Raw genomic sequence first — 24179 nt, 5'->3', positions numbered from 1 at the left:
ATGTTTTACAGGATTATGAGAACTTGCGAAACTTTTATATTATGGGGGTCAAGGCAGCGAAAGGAAACAGGAAAAAATGCATTTCTCACAGAGTAAAACTTGGCAAATTTAGTTGCCTGCATTTAAATAGCGACATTATTGCCAGACATAGCTGTCAGTATTGAACTTATTGATATTGCAAGGCGTGGTTATTGACCTTGGTTGCTGCACAGGCGACTGAGGTTCGATTCCCACTCGCAGCGGTTCACTTGGAAAGTGAATGAACCTTCACCCGGGTCAACTCATGTCATGTGAGGGGAATTGGGTAGTCAGTTCAAGGTGCTGACTGGGCGCTAATTGAAAGCGTCTATAGTTGCGAAAATGGGCTTCAAAGCCTCCTGCGACTCAACCAAATAGAAATAGAAATGCATGTATAAACATAGCGAGTATTATGCTTGGGTCCCCCTCCGAATAAATCACTGCAGCTTTGGTAGAAAAAACAAACAAGCTATACACCTTTTCGACCGTAGCAGTCCAGTCCTTTTTTCGCACCAATAGACAATAGAAAAATGTGTCAAAAAAGGGCTTGATCGAGTTTAGGGGGGATAATTAAATAATTAAGTGGCACGCACCTGACCGCGCGAATACGCTCGAAAAGGCGTATTAAAAGGATTAGTCTGTAAATCAGATCACTGAACAAAAAGGAACCTAAAAACGGACGTGGTTTCCAAAAATATCCGTCTAAATTTGACGGTCCTAACACATCAAATAATGAAAACTGTAAATTAAATAAAAGAAAGAAAACATTCGCCTAGATCCGCCATTGAAACAGTTGCTTATATAGATTTCCGGAAAGATTAAAACACTGTTTCAATCTACCTAAAATAGTTCAACAAAATCCTAAGCCCGATTACATAACCAGCTTATAACAATGTCGGCTTGAATTTTTTTGTAGAAGTTTCCTAATTGGCTCTCTGTACTTAACAACAACTTAAAGGATTCGATGGGAGTGTACTTTAGTAAAAACTCTAGAATGACTCCGACAATGTAACTCTAAATGTATAAAATGCCACTTTCTTAACTATTTTTCCATCATTTTCAAATCGACCATTCGAACGTTGGAATTGATACAATTTGAAAGATGTTGAGGATCTTAATACTGGTTTTTGCTTCAGTACTGGCTGTTCAAGCTGTAGACCGACTATTGACAACTCAGTTAGGTGATTTCGGCCCACCGCTTCTTACGCGTCCAGGAAGAACTTTTCGATATCCTATCAGAAATAACAACTGTTCGTATTTTGGAGCCAGACTCGAGCAGTTTGTAATTGTAAGTACTAAAATACAATTAATACAATGGCTATTCCTTCCAGAAAAAATAATTGTACCCCCTATGTTGAGGAGGTCTTTCGGGGAAAGGTGACCCCCTGGATTTTTCCCGACTTTTCAGAACCCCTTTTGATTTTTTTTACTATTTTTGGACACCCTGGATTTTTAGCCTTATTTTACTGAACACCCTGCAATTTTAATTGATTAAGAGCAACGTTGGTGTGTACTTGTGTGTATTTTATATTCAACACAAAACATAGAAATACACAAAATGTATGTCATTTCCTTTAAAATAATTGGGGTTAGGTAGACTGAAAAAACTGAAACACCTATCTTAGGTTCCAATGTCTAGATATGCGGTTTTATTTGCTCACCCGGTAATGTTAATTAAGAAAGCAAATGACAACGCTGAAACGCTCATTCAAAATTTCTCTCGACGCTCATCAGGGCATCTCAATACAAAGACACGGTCTTTAACAGGAAGGGTAGAGGTTCGAAATATCGTTTTCTCGTCAAATTTTTTGCTGAAACCCGGAATCCCAAAAATTGAAAAAAATGATAACACCGTAACACGGGTTTGTAGAGGTTAAAATACCGGAATAGCGACAAAAATAAGGCTAATTACCGTCAATGTTTGATTTTAAAATACTGTTTTCCCGTCTCTTTTTTCGTCAAATCCCGTAATACCGTACTAAAAAAGGGTCATTCTCGTCACGTAAAAGTACAAAGCCCCCTTTAAATCTTGTGCTCTTAAATTTAGTTAAAAATGAACATTATTTTCTCTTCGTGATGGCATGGCTTAAGTAGGTGTTTACCGAGCACTATAGAGCATTTAAAACAATGGAGCAAGTACGTCGGAAACACGCAAAGGAGTGTAACGCTCGTTAAAAAACAATGAAATTACAATTACAAATATCTTCCCCTGATCAGTTCGACAGGGGCTAAAACCGCCTATGCTCTGAGTACAGTAAACTCACGCTAATTCGAACTTCTGCTATTTCATACTCAGTCCCGGTCAGGGAGAGGCTCTCTTAATATACTTTCAAAATCCAATCCCTCTGTAATTCGAACAAATAATATTGCCTTATTTCTATTATTAAAACTTAAATATTTGGATGAGCCACAGGAAAGAAACAACAAACATTTTAATAAGATTTCTTTTTCTTTTCTAAGGTCAATTACAATGGGATTATCATGATGGACGAAGAATCCGATAATGCATTAACTAGATGCCCGACAAATGTGAAAACACTTGCTGCCAACGTCATTGCACCATATTGGTTAGAATATGATCGAGGTACCGTACACGCATTTAAACATAACAATGACAGGCGGCAATTACGTTCTGATGTTTTGAAAAGAATTGTCGATGAGTTTAATGTTGCATTCGGTAATGGTGCTGTAGACTTTTGGGCAAAAGACGTTCGCAGTCCAATCAAGGGGCGCACAATGTCAGTTTCAAGCATCGATGAAATTAATGTGTTTACTTGGAATAACATGTATAACACCATCAATACCAAAACCTTATTGGTAAGTAGTCAACCTCGTTTATCAGCTTTTTCTATTTTTATTGATAACTCTAGATAATATCCAGCAGACAATGGCTTTTTGAACGCGTAAGATTACTTCTCTTTTTTGGAGTTGTTGCATATAAATAGTATTAGAAGTCATTTTTCAACGCATAACTGAATATATTAGTTTTGAATAAAATACATAAATTACCCCAAAAATGAGAAAATGGGAAAGACCAAGACCTGTGAATTAAAACAAAAAAAATCCTGAAAAACGCCAAAAAGGACAAACCAAAAAGATGCTCAAATACACGTCCAACAACAATAAAAACAAAATTAGACGTTACAAAACAAATTTGTGATTTCAGCATCAGCTGTCGTGTTATTGAAAGTAGAGTGTCTCTGGTGCCTCCAGGACCTCGAAACTCTCAAACACACCCTCCAGGGGATTAAGGCGGGGTCAAAATGCTTGCAACGTTACAAATCATTTTCAGAAGCTCCTTTTGGGCTCAAACGAAGCGTATGACTAAGTAGAATAGGATTCAGTCTAGGCAGATGTTTTTTCATTTTGAAATTTTGCGTAATTCGCAAAAAAACTCAATTTTGCGCTATTTTGATGACGTCATAAAAATTGAAATCCCAATAACTTTTGATAGAATTATCAAAATAATTTCAAATTTTGACCAAAGATGCATATTATTAATGTTTTTAGGATTAGAAAAAGATTTTAATAAATTTTGATGACGTCATCACTTTTTAGCCAAAAAACTAAAATCCTTAAAAAATGCTGACGTCATCAAGATTTTGAAAATTTTTTGAAATCTTTTGAAAATTTGCATTGAAATGCATCTTTGGTGAAAGTTTGAAATTATTTTGATGATTCTATCAAAAGTTATTGGAATTTCAATTTTATGACGTCATCAAAATAGCGCAAAATTGAGGATTTTTGCGAATTACGCAAAATTTCAAAATGAAAAAACATCTGCCTAGACTGAATCTTATTCTAATTAGTTAAACGCTTTGTTTGAGCCCAAAACGAGCTTCTGAAAATGATTTGTAACGTTGCAAGGATTTCGACCTCCGCGAACCCGCCTTATTCCCCTGGAGCCACAGCTGACCGAATCAAACTAAATGAATTTTTTCTCGTTACACAAAAATAAGTGTAAACGAGCGTAAAATCGTTTGGTCTCTTTGCTCAAGCCACCATTTGAGGAGAAAACCAGTGGGATGAATGTCCCATTCTCCTGTTCTAAAATGCGATTGAGCTGTTGCATTGTAGTGTAACTTTGCACCGTCATAAATCTTTATGACGTATTGTTTTGAGAAGTTTTTTTTGAGGGGGAACTTACCATCCTACACCAGGGTATTCTCTGGCGTGTATCAGTATCGTTAATAAAGCCTGGGACAAGGTAATTTGATTTGGAGCAATAACATTCTCTGTAAAATCTACTGTTAATTAAGGGCATTATGAATTGAGCTATCCAATGTCTAGAAAATCGCTCGTTAATAATAGATAGGGAAATTAAAACAAGAGCAGATATATAGCTTAGCAATTCCGTTTCAGAATTGAAATCTCGAATGTGCCGAACACAGATTTATGCGTACAGCACAGGACCGATCTTTTTATCAAACTAGCAAACTAGCCTGTCAATTAATCATTTCAGAGGGCGGGAAGATAAGGGTGGGGATGTTTTTTTAAATAGGAGAACGAGAAAAAGTTGGCGAGAGAGTGCTGATTAACAGCTTTCAGCTCCCTTCTGCCGACAAATTTTCTTCCTACGCTTACCTAACTCTTAGGCTTACTTTTCCCACGTGATACCCTTTTATCAAATCTTTTTTTTTTTATTTTAGAGAAAACGTCACCTTTTCCAAGTGGCTTTGATTAAGTTGACCAATGGACAATTATACGCTAAATTCATTTATGACACCCTTGGCGCGAATGGTAATGTTAATTTTCTGGACAGAAGTCAAGATACACCATGTGGAAGAGCTGAGGTAAATCAAAGATTTCATTCGCAGGTTTATACAGTAGCGAGTTTGTGTTTGCACTTTTGAGGACGATAGAGTGACTGAAGCTATTTGGAATAAACCGCAGTTCTAACCCGCAAAATGGAGGACAGTGCTTGTTTACCGTCGTCCCCAGTTAACCAGGATCTAGTGCCGAAGAATACGCATACATAACCTCAGTAGTACCTTATCGGGGAAAACTTCGTCGGGGAAAATTTTCGTCGGGGAAAAATTCGTCACTTGCTGGTAGTTGGTAAACGCATTAAGGCCGGGGAAAATTTTCGTCGGGAAAAATATTCGTCACTTGTCCAAAATTTCGTCACTTTTCCCCGACGAAGTTTTCCCCGATAAGGTATCTGGAAAAAGCGGAAATCATCCAGAAAAAACTTAAAGGCATCATTCAATTTTTTCCTAGTATCAGGTGTTCCTTCAGATTTACTTGTTTAGTACTTCATACTTAGTTTATGCGAGTTTATGTCAATTCGGCTAAAAACTTACCGTCGTTTAGTTGAGATTCCACCCTCCAGAACTAAGATTCAACTAATTGTTTCAGGATTTTACTGTTGTCTTTTTCGGGGATGGTTAGCTGAAGTAAAAAACAGGTTTTTCTAGAGGTGCGGGAAAAGGTAGGAAACTGGTTAACTCCAAAGCTCATTTTTTTCAACTACCCAGCTGGCACACAACGTTGTTTCAACGTTCATCTAACGTTATATAGACGTTGTGAACATTAGATGCACGCTTTTCTTTTTAATAAGAATACACTTTATAAGAATGTCCATGATGAAAATGGCCAAAAAATTAAGAATATGCTAAGAATATCACCATCATGTAAGTTTGCTACTCAAGCTAAGAATGCCAACTTTAGAGTATTTTCAATTATAAATTGTCAATTACCTTCAAGTAAGGCTCACTCCTTTCACAAAAATGCCATTTTATGTTTGAGACGTATGTACTAAATCTAGTAATTAAATCTAGTTTGAATTAGGATCCCAACTTAAGAATGCTGTAAGAATATTTTAGAATAATTTTCTTAAAACAGTTAAGAATATTCATGATGAAATGGATTTACACGATTCTTATAAATAAAAAGCGTGTAAACATGGAAACAACGGTATATGTGCCAGCTGGGTAGCCAGGTTCCGGTCTTTTTCCGCTAAAAGAGTGGCAGTGGAATCTAAGCCCGGGAAGTGAAATTTTACTCAATGCGATCCAATACATTCGTGACTTCTTGAGGTAAATAAATCATCGCAATAACTAGTCCAAAAAAAATATTTACCAGGGACGCTACTATGGATCGAAATTTTAGGAACGAAATTTGATAAATGCTGACGAAAAAGCATTCAATTTTAATTTTGGCTAATGACATCAAAATCTTTTAGTTTAAGCATCATATGGCGAGTTGAAAACTTATGTGGAAAGGTTTTGTGATCTCTGTGGACTTAAATTTAAGTAAAAGCGATTCTCATTTTCTCCATTGTATTTTTGATGGATAATTCATTAGGTTGTAGGAGGTGGAGCAGGGGTCCGAAAAATTACCATCAATTTGGACATAAAAATCGGTCTACCCGACTACTCAAAGTGTTAAAAAAATTCGTAATTAATTTATCAATAGATTGGTATTGGCATCGAATTCCCACCTCGTCCACAATTTAAACAAGAACGTTCATTTAACGACGAATTTCCATTGAATGACCCCCGAGAGTTTGAAGAAATCTCAAATGAATATCCATTTTCTCATTCTGGGAATTACTTCTTCGACTTAAACGCTGACTCATGTAAGTTATTAGGCTTCTGCTCATCCTCTAGCGAAAAAGGTTTCTTATATATACCTTATCGGCCAAAACTTAGTCGGCCCTAAGTGACTAAATTTTGGCTTGGTGACTATAATTAGGGCGGAATGAAAATTAGGGCCAAATTAAATGTTTATAATTAAGCCCCCTCTATTTTCCAGTATTTTAAGCTTTCTCCTATTTTCCATCTACTTGTAAATTTAGAAATGGCCCAAATTTTTAGTTGGTTTTACTTATTAGTCGGCCTTTAGTGACTAAATTTTGACGAGGTGACTAAAATTAGGGCCGACTAATAATTAAGGCCGACGTTTATTAAGTTTTGGCCGATAAGGCATATAGGAAGTATATCTATATAAGTGTGCGATTCAGACTAGTAAGTTATTAGCTTCTTAGCTTTTTTCTCTAAAATGAAAGTCTTTGAATCTTTTTGCATACTCCAAGATCTGTAACAGACAACGTGACCCGTTATTCAATCTTTGGAATTTTTTTTAATAAACATAATGAATGAAGCATATAGTTATTCTTTTCACCATTTCAACCGTTATCCCAAGGAAACATTTTTCAATACATTTTCTATGGTCACGTCTTAAAAATTTGAAAAATTCTTATCAGCCAGCATTATTTATAGCTTGCAAACCAGCAGCTATGCTGTAAAGAGCTTATGAAAGTAGACTTTGCTGTTCTTATTTTTTGACACTTTTAGCCCAAAGTTGAATATATTCTTTCTCTTCTAGACAATCAACCTTTCCCACCAACATTAAAGAGATGTAGTAAGCCAGGCTGTTACTTGACTCCAGAAGCTCAATATTTTTTCCAAGAACAACAAGGAAGGCCGGGACAACCAGGTGCTCCAGGAGAAAACAGACCATCTCAAGCAGAAGCAGAACAGGAACTCAACCGATTCTGCAAGAACCGTGATGATGGACCCCACCAACTTGCAGCTTTTTGTGATGTTTTTATTTACTGCTCAAATAACATTGGAAGTTATGAAACATGCAAAAATGGCACCAAATTTAACCCAGAGGTCTTGGGTTGCGATCACGCTGTCAATTTCGAATGCGCATACTCTGGACTTGATTGTAAGTTATTGAAGATCATTAGTCTTTCATTGATTTTTCATGATCATTACATTTGTAAAAAGACCACAGTTATCCTGCAAATCACCTTTTTTGTGTACAAACTTTGACTACTATAAAGAAAGAACGAGATCCACCAAGATAGTTCAACGTTTTCCACTTCTAAAAGACTATTGATAACACAGCAATCTAAATTTTGTTATTTTTCACTGGTCACACTTTCTTAGAAAAAAACTTGCTAAAGTTGTTTTTTTTTCGAAAAAACTCGCGAAACTCGCGAAATATAATCCTCGCGGAAATTAACCCCCTAAGGTAGTATCGCCATTCTTATTTGTCTAAATATGAATATAACTATCTCTCCTTACCAGTATTTTGTTTACTTCTTTCAACCAGTATCCGGTATTCTTCCACTGATCCGTCAACCAGCATCCAAACACAACAATCTCTGCTACTTCAAAGGATACGGTGAAATCCCTGATCCATTAACGTGTGACCATTTCTATGCATGTACAAACTCACGATCCATCCGTATGCCATGCCCAGGTGGATTGTTTTTCCAACCGACCGGTGAACGCTCTGGACAATGCAATTATCCTGACGAAGTTGCCTGCAAGAATGGAGATCGAAGTGTCAAGAAACCTTTCCATCCAAAAAATTTACATTAAATCTACAATCAGGGACAGAATACTTGACACAAAAGGGAAATTCACCGGGGTGTTTTCAAACCACAATCGATTTGTAAGTGTCTAAGTAGGTTCGAAGGGAGTTTTACCTGAGTTTAACGCTAGACTTAAGACTAGGGACTTAGATCTGAGGATCCAAAGTTCAAAAGGTCCGTAGGGCTTGAAATATGCATAGAAACCATAAATCCCTCCCAGATCGAAAACTCGATGAAAACAAGTTGAAGGCCTAAATTGAATCTCGCCGAACTTCAATTTAGAAAATTCAATAGCCAAAGTGCCAATAATAATGACCCTGATTGTCTGAGAAACTGGAAAATGCCAAATTTCTCAGCGGGGTCGAATTCAATTTCAAGCTATTGGTTTCGGGCTCAATCCCTTTTGTCAAATTAAGGAGCACTTGAAAAAGTCAAAATTTCTGAAAATTTATCACTTTTGACTTGTCGTAAATGGCCGTTTCAAAAGTGAAATCTTTACAAAAAAATGATTTTGACCTATGAAAAGCCTCAAATGGCGGAAAAGGTTTTTTTCACATTTTTGGAGTTTCCCTAATTTTTAGGACCCCCCGCGAGCGAACTCGGTCTTTTTAATTTTCAAAGACAATCGGGACGAACTCCTGACACAACGTGAATAATCACCGGGGTGTTTTCAAACCCACGCGATTTTAAGGCTCTCCCGTAGGATCGCGGGTCAGTTTTAGCTCTGCGTTTTAACGCTAGACTTAGCCTTAGGACCTTAGGATCTGAGGATCCAAAATTAAATGGCCATAGGGCGTGAATATAGCCTAGCAACAAATAAATCCTCCAAGATTGAATACTCATGAACTCAAGTTGAGGCTAAAAATGCCATTCTGCGTCGAACTTCAATTTCGAAAAATTTAATAGCCAAAAGGCCAAATATATTTAGAACCCCATGATTGTCTGAAGACTGAAACAATGCCAATTCTGCTCGGGGGGTCGATTTCAAGTTTCAGTATTTTTCGGGCTCAAACCGCCTTATTGTCAATTTTTAGGAGCTAAACTTGAAAAAAAAGTCAAAGTTTCTGAAATTTTCACGTTTTTGACCTTTTCGTTAAAAGGAATCTTTCAAAAGTTTAACTATTTCACAAACAAATTGATTTTGACCTTAGAAAACCCTTTCAAAATTGCGGGAAAAAAGGAAAAAAGCACATTTTTGGAGTTTTCTCCTAATTAGACCCACCGCAGAGCAGAAATCAGGTATTTTTAATTTCAAAAGACACGGGAACAGAAACTTGACAAAAGGGAAATTAACCGGTGTTTTTCAACCACAATCGAAGTTGTAATGCTCTAAAGTAGGTTCGAAGGAGCTTTTTACTCTAGTTTTAACGCTAGACTTAAGACTTGGACCTAGGTTGAGGTCCAAAGTTCAACAAATGGTCCAGTAGGGCTTGAAATATAGCCTAGAAACCATAAACCCTCCAGATCGAAAAACTCGATGACTCATTTGAAGGCCTAAAAATTGACATTCTCGCTCGAACTTCAATTTTCGAAAAATTGTAAATTAGCCAAAAGTGCCAATATATTATGACCCTGATTGTAGTACAAGCCAGAATGTAGTGACTAAACAAAAATGAAATGTCTCACTACACTATAACCTAAAAACGAAATTTTTTAAAATGACAAAATAATTTTGTATACTTTTTCATATTTTTTTTTCTCGATATTTTTATTCAACAAACGCACAATTTCTAAGCTTTTTAAAGATGGAGCGAATTAATTACATTTCTGAGGCATTAGACTGACAAGGTCAAGTTTGTGATAGTTAAAGTTATCAATTCAAGCAGTTTGAAATTTCTTCCAGGGGAGGATCAAATTGTCAGGGCCAGCGCATAGATTCATAAAGGCCAAGGGGCTAGATGTCAAACTTTTGCTGAAAAGTGTTTTAATTAGGTAGGAAATCCTAAGGTGCCATTACAATAGAATTTCAGTACTTGACTAATCAGAAGCTTCTCGGGTTTTCGAAAACAATAGCAGCATAATTTTTTCCGATATTCAATTCTTTTGCCTGCGATGGCTTAAATCACGACATCTAGCCCTTCGGGCTTTATAAATCTATGGGACTAGTAGTCTTGTATCAAAATGTCTCCCATTAAAACAAAGGAAATTTTACAATATATTTTCACTTTCATTTAACTATATTCAATATTTCAAAATATTTATAATGAAAAATGAAATTCTTAATCAGCAACAATTATAATAATTTTTTTATATAGTTCTTAAAACGCACAGCTAATTACTATTATCAAAATCAAATCCTTTTTGAATTCAATTTCCTTTTTGCTTGCTTGTTTGCTTTTTGGTCACCGTATTTCCTCTAGTAAGCATCGCCCTCCGATCAGCGCCGTTTTAAAGTTTTAGTTTTAAAAACTATATTGCTTGCTTTATATTTGACGGACAATTTAAATCAAGTTTTTTTCAATTTATGCTCAAGGGAGCTGCTTCAGGTTTGTAACCTTTTGACAACTTAAAATAAACACTCTGTAGCAATTTCTTAAAAAGCTAGTGGCTTTGGGGGCATGTCACTTTTGACCCTCATTTTTTCGAGCACCTAATCGGCCAAAACTTAGTCGGCCCTACTAGTAAGTGACTGAATTTTGGCTTGGTGACTAAAATTAGGGCCGACTAAAAATTTGGGCCAACTAAAATTAAGGCCGACCAAAAATTTTGGCCGAATTAAAAGTTTATAAGTAAGCTTTCCTTATTTTCCAGTATTTTAAGCTTTCTCATATTTTCCATCTGAAGTAAATTTAGAAATGGCCCAATTTTTTAGTCGGTTATAATTATTAGTCGGCCCTTAGTGACTAAATTTTGACGAGGTGACTAAAATTAGGGCCGGCTGATAATTAAGGCCGACTAAAATTAAGGCCGACTAAGTTTTGGTCGATATAATAATTTTGAACTAACAAACTAAGAGATAAAAAAAGTCAACCTTCAAAAAGGATTTAGATCAAAATGTTTGCAGTGTTAGCATCTAAATGGAATTTGACAAAAAGTGATTAAGATATAATGTGTTAGTTGATTAGAAATACTATCTTCAAAAGAAAAAGGTACTGTAGAAGTGAATTAGTAAAAAAATTTTATCAAGAAAAATCAGGCATAATCTACGATAAAGTATTGGTGAAATGCCAATGCAGTGCCGTAGCTACCGGGGAGGGGGCTAGGGAGTGCTTAGCTCCCCCGATAATTTTTGAGAGTGATTTTTTCATAAAATGGCCTTTATTCGAATTATTTTAGGTTTTTGAGTGTGTCTTTAGCCAATTTAGAGCTCTAGATTTCAAAATTCCCCCCTTCGGCCAAACCATGATTGGCTCTCACGGTGTCACTTAACTTATGCCCCCTAATATCAAAATGATCCGATCTTGATTTTGTATGGGATTCAAGTTTTTAGATAGGATGTTGTTTTTTCACCTTTTGTTTATATTTGTATTTTTGAGCTTCGACCGCAAAGCTGAAGTAAAAGTTTTGATAAATTTACAGACCAGATATTTTATAAAAGCAAAATTGAAAAGTAAATTTACAGACTGTAGAAAATGCACGCATCATATTGTTTTTTATCTTTCTTTTCTGTTTCGTTTTTCTGGTTTTGGATTCGAATTTCAAATGTAAACATTCTATTGAAAACGTTCGAAACGATCGTTTTTGCGTGCGCAAACATCAATGTCAATTAAATTATAAACTCGCCAAAATTCTGTAAAATACATCGAAATAAAAAAAACCGAACCGGAAAGCGGTTGGTAGATTATTAAGCAGACCTATACTACCTGGGGTTTTGTAGAAGTCTGCGAATCAGACTACGGATCACACGACTCGTATTGGCCGCGTTTAAAGAAGCATGACACAATGTGAGTAGGTTACGATATTTTTCAATGAGAAATGCTCTCTTTTAGAGAGAAGGTTACATGACTCGACCTGTAAGAATTAAATGAAGGGAAATCGCAAAGAATCCGCAATAAATGTACTGCCGAAAAGCCTGTGATCAAATGGAAATATGAATATGCATTGTTTTGTCAGATATTTATTCGAGTGGAACTGAAAATGACATTAATAATACCTTGATGGCTCTAGAAAAGACAGCATAATGGTGGATTGGCTTGTATAGATTGCTTTGGATACATCTCATCATTTATTCAATGATACCTGAAAAAGATGAAAAGGGAAAATTATGTACAAACCCAAAACACACTAGCTGGAGTGAGAAGCCGTGTCGAGTGGCGATAGGATGGGATCGGAAATAAAGAAAGAAAATACAACGGCCTTGCGATTCAAGTATCGAAATGGTTTTTATCAACCCTGGAAAAGCTTTTAAGAACAAAAAGTGATCGACATTTAGGTGCAATTGAAAGTTCAGTATGAAGAAGATCATAATTTGACTATTAGGTCGCTAGGTAATTACTAGGTAAAATTATTCCGTCGACTTTTAAGGTGAAGGTGCAAATCTTGGATATTTTTAGAGTCCTTTAAAGTCCTCCATATGTACCCTGGCTGGTGTATGGTTGACAAAATAAAGTTGACCAAAATTCCCAGCGTTTGTAATAAACTGTTGAAAAATTGAAACATTACAATCTCTCCCTACTTCTTCGGAAAAAATAGAAAGAAAAGACAAAGGTGTCGCAACATTCAAGTATCGAAATGGATTTTTATCATCCTGGAAAAGCCTTTGCGAAGAAAAGATCGTCTAAAATTAGGTATATTCTCAGCCTAGTCGGACTATTCGCAAGCTTTACAATCCTCAGTCTTCAGTCTTATGTTAAAACTCAGAGATAAAACTTTACTTCCCAAACCTAAGTTAAGGCGCTTAAAAACTACTTGTGGTTTTTTTAAAATGCGGAGGGAAACTCCTATTGTGCCAAATAGTCTGCCATTGATTGTAGGTGCTGCTAATCTTGGGAATTTTTAGAATCCTTTAAAGTCATCCATATGTACCCTGGCTGATGTATGGTTGACAAAGTAAAGTTGAACGAAATTCCCAAGGTTCGTAGTATCTTTTTAAGGGTTTGAAACATTAGAACCTCTCACAATTTCTTTATAAAATCCGTGTCTACATGCTTTTTATTGCCATAAAACTGAAAATCGCAGTCGTAATACCTTGATGGTTCTGGAAAAGGCAACATAATGGTGGTTTGGCTTGTTCGGATTGTTTTGGATACATCTCATCATTTATTCGTTGATACCTGAAATCGATGAAAAGGTAGAATTATGTACAAACCCAAAACACACTAGCTCGAATGAGAGGCCGTGTCGAGTGGCGATAGGATGGGATCGGAAATAAAGAAAGAAAAGAAAACGGCCTCGATATTCAAGTATCGAAACGGTTTTTGATCACCCTGGAAAAGTTTTCAAGAACAAAAAGTGATCGAAATTTAGGTGCAGTTGAGAGTTCAGTATGAAGAGGATCATAATTTGACTTATTACGTCGCCAGGTAATTACTAGGTAACACATTATTCCGTCGACTTTTAAGGTGTAGGTGCAAACCTTGGGAATTTTTTGAGTCCTTTAAAGTCCTCCATATGTACCCTGGCTGGTGTATGGTTGACAAAATAAAGTTGACCAAAATTCCCAGCGTTTGTAGTAAACTGTTGAAAAATTGAAACATTACAATCTCTCCCTACTTCTTAAAAAATTCTTCGTCTATATGGGGGCACATCACTTTTGACCCTTACATTTTTGCATATTTCAAAAAAATTGTCGTCACTATCAAATTTCTGACGTCAAATAATATTTTTCAACTTAGAAAAGAAAAAAATCATAAAATAGTCAGCATTCAAAAAAGAAACTGAGACCACACGGCTGGTGTTGGCCGCGTTTAAAGAAGCATGACACAAAGTGAGTAGGTTACGATATTTTTTAATAAGAAATGCTCACTTTTAGAGCAAAGAGGCAACAGGACTCGACTTGTAAGAATTAAATGAAGGGAAATCGCAAAGAATCCGCGATAAATGTACTGCCGAAAAGCCTGTGATCAAATGGAAATATAATGAATATATGAATTTGCATTGTTTTCTCAGATTTTTATTTTAGTGGAATTGAAAATGGCATTAATAATACCTTGATAGCTGTAGAAAAGACAACATAATGGTGGATTGGCTTGCTTGTATAGATTAATTTGGATATATCTCATCTAATCGATTGTCCCTGAAAAAATTGAGAATGGAAAATTATGTACAAGTTCAACCCACACAAGCTGCAGTGGGAGGCCGTGTTGAGTGAAGAGAGGATGAGATCGGGAAAAATAGAAAGAAAAGTCAAAGGTGTCGCAACATTCAAGTGTCGAAATGGATTTTTATCATCCTGGAAAAGCCTTTGCGAAGAAAAGATCGTCCAAAATTAGGTATATTCTCAGCCAGTCGGACTATTCACAAGCTTTACGATCCTCAAATCCTAAGCTCCTAAGTCGTAAGTCTTATGTTAAAACTCAGAGTTAAAACTCTACTTCCCAAACCTAAGTTAAGGCGCTTAAAAACTACTTGTGGTTTTTTTAAAATGTGGAGGGAAACTCCTATTTTGCCAAATAGTCTGCCATTGATCGTAGGTGCTGCTAATCTTGGGAAGTATTTGAATCCTTTAAAGTCATCCATATGTACCCTGGCTGGTGTATGGTTGACAAAGTAAAGTTGAACGAAATTCCCAAGGTTCGTAGTATCTTTTTAAGGGTTTGAAACATTAGAACCTCTCACAATTTCTTTATAAAATCCGTGTCTACATGCTTTTTATTGCCATAAAACTGAAAATCGCAGTCGTAATACCTTGATGGTTCTGGAAAAGGCAACATAATGGTGGTTTGGCTTGTTCGGATTGTTTTGGATACATCTCATCATTTATTCAATGATACCTGAAAACGATTAAAAGGGAATATTATGTACAAACCCAAAACACACCAGCTCGAGTGAGAGGCCGTGTCGAGTGGCGATAGGATGGGATCGGAATGAAAGAAAGAACAGACAACGGCCTTGCGATTCAAGTATCGAAACGGTTTTTGATCACCCTGGGAAAGCTTTCAAGAACAAAAAGTGATCGAAATTTAGGTTCAGTTGCGAGTTCAGTATGAAGAGGATCATAATTTGACTTATTACGTCGCCAGGTAATTGCTAGGTAACACATTATTCCGTCGACTTTTAAGGTGTAGGTGCAAATCTTGGGAATTTTTTGAGTCCTTTAAAGTCCTCCATATGTACCCTGGCTGGTGTATGGTTGACAAAATAAAGTTGATCAAAATTCCCATGGTTTGTAGTAAACTGTTGAAAAATTGAAACATTACAATCTCTCCCTACTTCTTAAAAAATTCTTCGTCTATATGGGGGCACATCACTTTTGACCCTTACTTTTTTGCATATTTCAAAAAAATTGTCGTCACAATCAAATTTCTGACGTCAAATAATATTTTTAAATTTAGAAAATAAAAAAATCATAAAATAGTCACCATTTAAAAAAGAAACTGAGACCACACGGCTGGTGTGTTAGAGGCGTTTACAGAAGCATGACACAAAGTGAGTAAGTTACGAAAGTTTACAATAAGAAATGCTCTATTTTAGAGAAAAGGTGCTACAGGACTCGACCTGTAAAAATTAAATGAAGGGAAATGGCAAAGAATCAGCGATAAATGTACTGCCGAAAAGCCTGTGATCAAATGGAAATATAATGAACATATGAATTTGCATTGTTTTGTCAGATTTTCATTTTAGTGGAATTGAAAATGGCATTAATAATACCTTGATGGCTGTAGAAAAGACAACATAATGGTGGATTGGCTTGTATAGATTAATTTGGATATATCTCATCGAATCGATTATCCCTGAAAAAATTGAGAATGGAAAATTATGTACAAGTTCAACCCACACTAGCTGCAGTGAGAGGCCGTGTTGAGGGAAGAGAGGATGAGATCGGGAAAACAAGAAAGAAAAGACAACGGTGTCGCAACATTCAAGTATCGAAATGGATTTTTATCATCCTGGAAAAGCCTTTGCGAAGAAAAGATCGTCTAAAATTAGGTATATTCTCAGCCTAGTCGGACTACTCGCAAGCTTTGCGATCCTCAAATCCTAAGCTCCTAAGTCGTAAGTCTCATGTTTGACACAATAAAGCTGACCAAAATTCCCATGGTTTGTAGTAAACTGTTGGAAAATTGAAACATTACAATCTCTCCCTACTTCTTAAAAAATTGTTTGTCTATATGAGGGAACATCACTTTTGACCCTTACTTTTTTGCATATTTCAAAAAAATTGTCGTCACAATCAAAATTTCTGACGTCAAATAATATTTTTCAGCTTAGAAAATAAAAAAATCATAAAATAGTCACCATTCAAAAAAAGGTGAAAAACTTCAATCTGTCAATCATTTTCTCAAGCGAAAAGTTTGTGAAGTGGCTCTAGCCTTACGATCATCAGTGGATAGTATTTAATTATCAATATACCTTTATTTTCATTCCTATAACTTTTGCAAAAAAAAAAGGAAAAATAGAAAAGTTGTATTTTTTACTGCTCTATTCGCATACTGAATTTGAAAGATCTTCTAAGTGGCATTTTTTTGCAAACTTCAAAAAACTGATTTTTGTCGCGCTTTAGCGGGACTTTAGCTTAAATGCTTGCATCCAGCATCGTCCAAATATGGGTTTCCCGTAATTTTTGTATGAAGACTTAGGTCTATACTGAACGTGGTGTTTTTTGAGGGGAGGGTATGAAGGATCTGATATAGACCTTTTTACAACCTGTTTAATAATTATGTAGTCCAGCCATACAAACAATGATACAGCAATGCATAATTACTGTTTCATGCATATTGTAATAATTATGCATGGGTGTATCATTGTTTTCTTGTTGGACTACATAATTATTCAACAGGGTGGCCTCTTTGAAAAAAGGTCTATTCTTTAAACTGGCAAAATTTAATCAGATTGCTCCAATTAAAATTTATTCAATTTGGAATTTTATGAATAACAGACCCGTTAAATATTTTCATCCTTACGTCTGCTCCTATCCTAACTTTGACAGTATGTAACTCCTCTTTAAAAGGTCATTTTGAGCTCGAACAAAAGAACATGAAATATTTCACCCAGTTTTCAGAGCGTGGCACGTTTGCTTGAGATCTCGATTGCACAACTCAAATATATAATATAATGATACACCTAAAACCTGAATCAATCCATTCACAAAGAAACTCACTCAGATGGAAATATTTTAGACTTTCTATTGACAAACAATCATGAAATGATATTTGATTATGATGTTATTCCTACAGTCCATTCAGATCATCACTTAATAGACATTTTAACACATTTGACTTTTACTGAAACAAGAAAGGTTAAAAACAAAATAACTTTGAACAGCAAATTCGATAATTTCAATTTTCTTAACAAAAACATAAATTGGGAAGCCATAAACAAAGATTTACAATGTATTGACTGGCGTAAGACTTTGCACTCAACCTCAGACCCAGAGAAACAATACGAAACTTTTATTGATAAGTGTATATCAGTTATTTCAGCAAACAAAGTACCAGCTCGAGAACCAAAACATTTTTATAAAATAATCCCAAGAGACAGACGTGTTTTAATGCGTAATAGATCAAAATTAAAAAAAAAAGCATCGAACGAACAAAACCGCACAGAAACTTATCGATTGAACTCAAGCTTCAACAGTCACACATAAATGAAAGACAAAAGCAAGAACTTGATGCTACTTCAAAAATTAAATCTAATCCTAAATATTTCTATGCCTATGCAAAGAAGTTTTCAAAGCATAAACCCAAGGTTGGACCCTTAATAGATCCGTCAACAAATGAACTTACAAATGACAGTAAACGTATGGCTAACATACTTCAGAACCAATACAGTTCTGTCTTTACTCAACCATTGGAGAGATACGACCTGAATGAAAATGACAACAACACTTCTCAACTATGTGATATAGACCTCACAGAAGCTGATTTTATCAACGAAATCAACACCCTATCTTCAAACTCTGCCCCTGGACCTGATGGGTTCCCTGCCATCCTGCTCAAAAAAGCCAGACAACAACTTGCAACTCCTCTTTGTCTTATCTGGAGAAATATTCTAGACAAAAGTCAAACTCCCCATCTACTGAAATCAGCTACATCACACCAATCTTCAAAAAAGGCAATCAAGGTTTACCAGAAAACTATAGACCAGTCGCTTTAACTTCGAATGTCTCAAAAATTTTCGAAAAAATTGTCAGAAGTAAGATACAAAAACATCTTGAAGACAACAATCTTTTTAATTGCAACCAACATGGTTTCAGATCTGGTAGATCCTGCCTGAGCCAACTTCTCTCTCACACAGAACGACTTATCCACCATATAGAAAACGGCAATAATGTGGACGTGATCTACCTTGACTTTAGCAAGGCTTTCGACAGAGTCGACCATACCATTCTTCTGAACAAAATTAAAACCAATGGCATCAAAGGCAAACTGCTTGCTTGGATCAAATCCTTTCTAACAGGTAGAACGCAACAAGTCTCTGTTGACTACACACTATCAGAAAGGTCAGAAGTCATCTGTGGTGTTCCCCAAGTATCTGTGCTTGGACCACTACTGTTTCTGATAATGATACAAGACATTGACAAAAAGATATTACACTCTTTCTTAATCATCATTTGCTGATGATACACGTCTAATGAAAGAAATCAAAAACCATGCTGATATCATTCAGCTCCAAGATGACATGAACGCAGTCCATGAGTGGACTGGATTGTATAACATGAAATTGAATGGACTTAAATTTGAACATCTCAATTATGGTAGAAATGAAGAACTTAAAGAACTCTCCAAATACTTCTCTGATACCCAAAAGGTGAGACCAAGACTACAGTCAAAGACCTTGGGATCACTTTAGATGTGGGTATGACATATGACAATCATATAGAAAATGTAATCGACAAGGTCAAAGGTATCAGTTCATGGATATATCGAACTTTCAAAACAAGGGACCCTACTGTAATGCTGACCCTATGGAAGACATTGGCAATCCCTCACACTGATTACTGTTCACAGCTATGGTCACCATCCAAGAGACACCAAATGCAACGACTAGAACAGCTTCAAAAATCATTGCTAAATGGAATATTCTCTTTACAAAAACTGAACTATTGGGAAAAACTTAAAACTCTAAAACTATACAGTCTGGAAAGACGTAGAGAAAGATATCAAATCATCTATATTTGGTATATCTTAGAGAAATATTCTCCAAATTTCAACCACTCTGAGAACAAAGGGGGTATCACCTGCTACGAAAACCAGAGGCTCGGACAAAAATGCCACCTTAAAGAAGTAAATTCTAAACACAAAAACATTTGGAGAGGCTCACTATCTGAAGAAGGACCTAAGCTTTTCAATTCTCTCCCATTCTACATTCGTAATATCACAAACTGCACAAAAATTAAATTCAAAAGACAACTTGACCTTTTTATTTCCACACTTCCGGACGAACCACTGCTCCCGAATTATTATCCCTACAGGAGAGCGGATTCAAACAGTGTGAGAGAAATGGTGAATCATCGGATTTCCAAATTGGATGATTGAGAGACTCAAAGAACCCATCAAAAGTATCAAAAGTAAGTAAAAAAAGTCGAGTGCAGGAGCAAAATTTCAGGTTTTCAAGTGCAAGTTCAGATGATTTTTTAACCCCAAGTGCAGAGTTCAGCTATTTTTTCCTCATAAATGCAGCTAATTTCAACAATTTTGGGCAAATTTATGAGGTGTGCATTCTTCCAGTGCAGAACTTGGCATTTCCGAATTTTTCCTTGAGTGCAGCCTTGCCATACTCTGCAAACTGGTATTTTACCCACCCTTCCTGCTCATTTTATAATACTAATAGAGGACAAAAGGATCACAGGATGATTCAAATGGGCTATTCAAAAAAAAAAAAGAACAGTACTAACCCCCTGGAAATATTGGATAACAAACTATCCCCTGGAAGTTAGGGGTCGATATCCCTGGCTGGGGGGAGAGAGAAATTTTGTGAAAAAGGGGCTGAATATGACTAATGATGTTAGTTTAGGAGTCGAAAGAACCCCCTGGAAACCTTTAATAATCACCTTGGAAAATTAAGGCTCAGAACCAGAAAAAGTTTGTCAATAACAATACCCCTTGTGTCTGTATGGTTTAAAAATGGATGGAATAGCCCAATGATGCTGGTTAGGGAATATAAAGCCAAGAAACAACTGAAACCCATAAATTGGAAAAATCTAATGAAATAAAATTGCAATTCTCACCTTTACTCTAAATTCTGAAAAACGTCATTAAAATACGCAAAATTCTCAATACATTTCGAGCAGGACTGTTGATCAAACACTATCATCCACATCAAGCTAAAAAACCACACCATGCTTAAAATTTTTAAGGTGGATTCCCCCTGGCTAGACCAAAATTGCAAAATAAATGATTTTATCTTTTGATATTGACTTTTTATGATCAAACTAGATGAAAATTAATGAAAAAAATAAAAATTTGAAAAAATCCATAATGGCGGCCGGAGCCGTGCACCGAAAAGTGCCAAAATAGGTCAAACACGGGTCGGTCAATTTCCGGAGAAGTTAAAAAGATATACCAATGAAACTTTCTGAGTTGATCACCCTTATATAGATGCATGTTTTGGGTGAATTAAAATTTTGAAATTTGAACCTCATAGAACAGACCGCTTAACTCTTCGGACCGGCAAAAAATACAAAAAAAATACAAAAGTTGCTTCAAACATAAAACACTTTTTATGGTGAAATTCAAAAAAACTCTACAACCAAAACATCCTTTTATTTCCAATAAACATTCACTGAAAAAATGAGCTTGATTGAGAAAGCGGTTCAGAAATTATGCCCCGACCCGTGTTGAAAAAACTTGCAAAAATAAGAAAACGCGCTAAAAATTATAACTGATATTTTGAATCTAAAAACATAAAGTCTCTACAAATCTACATTAAATCAACATTCAAAGCCACCATATTCATAAGTTTTCCCTTCTTTTTCAATTAATTTGTCTTGTTTTGTTTTTCTCAGGTGTCTGATAACTTTTCTTCTCTTTGTTTGGGGAGAAGACATTCGGTAAGCTGACCGTCGTTTACGGATCAAATCCTGAAGGTTTAGACCTTTGACCGTGTACTTTCCTGCTTCCATGTTCATTTTAGTTAAGATGTTGTAGGCTGCTATACCACCATTGTTGAAATGAGAAATAGCATCATAGACAGCAAAGCTGAGGATGTGTAAACCCACATGGTTGGCTTTTGGGATGCGGTTCCAAATCATACCGTTAAAACTCTCGTTTGCGTTTTGAGTACGACCGTGTAAGCATTTTTCGAGTTTTTCGCGTGTGCATAAATCATTGTAGGTTGGCAAAATTGCTTGACGTACATCTAAAGGGAAGCCTTTCTTTTTGTAGAAATTGGTGCCATTTAATTTGTCAAGATTGTATTGACACCAGCTATCTTTATGATTGGGGCAGTTGTCATGGTATCCCGCAACATGAAACATTGACGCTTTGGTTGATTTCACCATTTCGTCAAGATTATTCACATTCTGACGCAGTGCGATGCCAAAATAATTTTGGAGACAATCTATCTTGGCATCAGTCAATCTTCCTGCACCTCCTAGGCGTTTGTTTAACTTCTTCAATTTCCGAAGACGAGTTCCGACTCTTTTTTGATAGTGGCCAATACATTCATGTTTCTTTACAGGCTTGCGCGGACCATAGGTATTTTGTACCGCCGTAAACGATTTTGAATCACCGTCACCAAAAAATGAAGTGTAATATAGCCCATGTTTCTTAGTAGAGTTATTGTAAATGTTTATTGCTCCCTCTTTTTCCATTGCTGGGGAAGATCCTTTGAAATTGAGCCCACATTTGTGAGAAGCTTTCCACGCGTCATATCGTTGCGGATCAGTGGTTTTAACAGACTTCATTTTGGTACAGCCTTTACAATTCTTTGACATGATAGCTGTGTCAAGAACCTTTCCATTATCCACTGATATAGCAGTCACAACACCATTCATGGAAGTATATATCCCTTTCTCTGCCATGTCCCGTCAATAGAAACGCCAACGTCAGCTGATTCTGCTTCCCCGCGCAGTTCAGCGGCAGCATCAGACATGCTTTTTTCAGCAACAGTTTTTGCCGCTTCCTTCAATTTCTTTGTCATTTTGCTATAGCTTCCTTCAAGAGCTGGTGGAGGCATATTCATGTAAGTGCAAAACTTTTTCAAATGTTCATGGCCTCCACCTATTTGTCGTGAAGCATAAATTGACCGAGCATTCACATCGAAGAATTTAGCACCACCGCGTCCTTCATTCGGGTATTGCACTTGCTTCGAAGTGAAAAATGATTGCTCATAAAGACACACAGAGCATTGAAGAACAAGATGGCTTGCTAGTCCTTTCTTTTTAACATCATTTTCATGGAGGTTTAGACAACGTACACCATTACATCCAGGGCAACTAAGGACGGTGAAGATTGACGCTAATATCGTCATATCCACAAAACGGTAGCCGTGAATCATTTTTGGACCAGGGTTTGTAGTACTGCTGTTATTTTCAGTTGGTCTTGATTTTTCAGGAGTCTCAGGTATAGTTGTACTTCCAATTTTAGAGCTAGATGCAGTCTCTGGAAGTTCACTTTCCTTGTTTGAAGTGTTGTCGATTGACGATTTTGAAGCCGTAGTCGCAGTCGGTCGCTTCTTCTCGAAGTTGTAAGTTTTCTTCTTTGGAGCATAAAGAGCCTTTGATCTTGCTTTTGTGCAACGACCTGCATTACCAGAAGCTCTTTCACGTTTAGTAGAGCTTGGTTTCCCCATGTTTTAGTACTAACCAGTCAGATTTCTTGAGATTTCTTCAGTCACTAATATTATACAGCTTGGTCTGACTGTTGAGCTTTCTAAGAGCGATTTTTGAAAACAATCCCGTGTGAAAAGTCACGAAATTGGATCTGCACGAAAAGGAGGCTTTAGGGGCGCGAAATGGGCGCTTGGGCGTACGGAAACGGTCGGCAATTGCGCTTTGCCTTCCCAGGGGCAAATGACAAAAAACGTTGATTTTTTTTTCAAAAATTTTTTTTATATACCATGCCTCTGAAAAATCAATTTCCGAAAAAGCAATTAAATTTGAGACCAAATGGATGTGATATTCTGATTCTACGATAAATTCTGCGTAAGATAGATGTGTCCTGAGGGTCTGGTTCAAAAAAAAGGTTTTTTTGATTTTTTCTCTGAAATACCCTGTTGAGTCAGGGGGAATCCACCCTTAAATGTTCTTGGAAATTTTTAAAAGGGTCTTTCAAAATTTAAAATGATTTCACATTTTTTTTGTTTTTGGCATTTTTTGGCGATGCCGATTTGGATTGCGAGGATTTGTGGCGAATTTTGGCAAAATTCGCCAAATTTAATCCCCGCCAAAATTTATCCACTTAAGGTAGTTTNTGATGATAAACCAGGAAGGTAAAGCAAATCTGTATCAATTGTAAATAAATGGGCCCGAACATGGTCCGAACAAAATGTTCGGGCCGATTCAATACTTTTTGTGGCCCGAGATGTTCCGACAGGCCCGAACATGTTCGGGCCATGCGTGGGTCGTCTCAAAAGTACCCAACAAAATAACCTCTTTGAAAAAATTTTGACATATTTTAAGAATAATAACATATCATATAACAATAATCTGACACTTTTAATATCTCAAGATACTAACACAGGTTTCAAGCCATACCAAAAATTTTTTGGTACGGTTTGAAAACTATTTTTATAAACAGCGTTTCCTGGTTAGTTTAAAGAAACTCCAAAGATTATCCCTCTCATCACTCTC

General features: G+C 36.3%; 3 protein-coding genes across 3 annotated transcripts in view; 2 read left to right on the top strand and 1 right to left on the bottom strand.

Annotated features, from left to right (window-relative positions):
* The window catches only part of LOC136817704 (gamma-aminobutyric acid type B receptor subunit 2-like), a 39420-nt gene extending 31276 nt beyond the window's left edge, over positions 1–8144 (bottom strand). Inside the window, exon 1 of the mRNA XM_067074030.1 lies at positions 8055–8144. The gene's annotated coding sequence lies outside the window, so the exon portion shown is untranslated. The remainder of the gene's footprint in view (positions 1–8054) is intronic.
* On the top strand, positions 1223–8354 carry LOC136818075 (uncharacterized). Its single transcript, XM_067074437.1, has 6 exons — positions 1223–1306; positions 2479–2835; positions 4668–4811; positions 6436–6598; positions 7348–7692; positions 8083–8354. Exons 2-6 carry the CDS (start codon positions 2500–2502, stop codon positions 8352–8354), a joined length of 1260 nt encoding a protein of 419 aa, XP_066930538.1. The 5' UTR covers positions 1223–1306; positions 2479–2499.
* A 9833-nt stretch (positions 8355–18187) lies between these two features.
* On the top strand, positions 18188–19919 carry LOC136818065 (uncharacterized). Its single transcript, XM_067074430.1, has 3 exons — positions 18188–18508; positions 19055–19195; positions 19860–19919. Exons 1-3 carry the CDS (start codon positions 18188–18190, stop codon positions 19917–19919), a joined length of 522 nt encoding a protein of 173 aa, XP_066930531.1.
* Positions 19920–24179: the final 4260 nt, after the last annotated feature.

This window comes from Clytia hemisphaerica, unplaced genomic scaffold (genome assembly GCF_902728285.1).
Source record: "Clytia hemisphaerica strain Z4C2 unplaced genomic scaffold, Clytia hemisphaerica genome assembly, whole genome shotgun sequence".
NCBI classification, from domain to species: domain Eukaryota; kingdom Metazoa; phylum Cnidaria; class Hydrozoa; order Leptothecata; family Clytiidae; genus Clytia; species Clytia hemisphaerica.
The sequence above is the reverse complement of the archived record's forward strand: the minus strand, read 5'-3'. Positions and strand labels throughout refer to the sequence as shown.

Excerpts from the sequence above, each read along its gene's own strand:
- LOC136818075 (XM_067074437.1), top strand. The coding sequence starts at position 2,500 with ATGATGGACGAAGAATCCGATAATGCATTAACTAGATGCCCGACAAAT. Across the intron at positions 6,599-7,347 it reads CGACTTAAACGCTGACTCAT|ACAATCAACCTTTCCCACCA; the intron begins GTAAGTTATTAG and ends TTTCTCTTCTAG. Across the intron at positions 7,693-8,082 it reads CGCATACTCTGGACTTGATT|TATCCGGTATTCTTCCACTG; the intron begins GTAAGTTATTGA and ends TCTTTCAACCAG.
- LOC136818065 (XM_067074430.1), top strand. The coding sequence starts at position 18,188 with ATGGCTAACATACTTCAGAACCAATACAGTTCTGTCTTTACTCAACCA. Across the intron at positions 18,509-19,054 it reads CTTCAAAAAAGGCAATCAAG|CTCCAAGATGACATGAACGC; the intron begins GTTTACCAGAAA and ends GATATCATTCAG. Across the intron at positions 19,196-19,859 it reads ACTTCTCTGATACCCAAAAG|GAGAGCGGATTCAAACAGTG; the intron begins GTGAGACCAAGA and ends TTATCCCTACAG.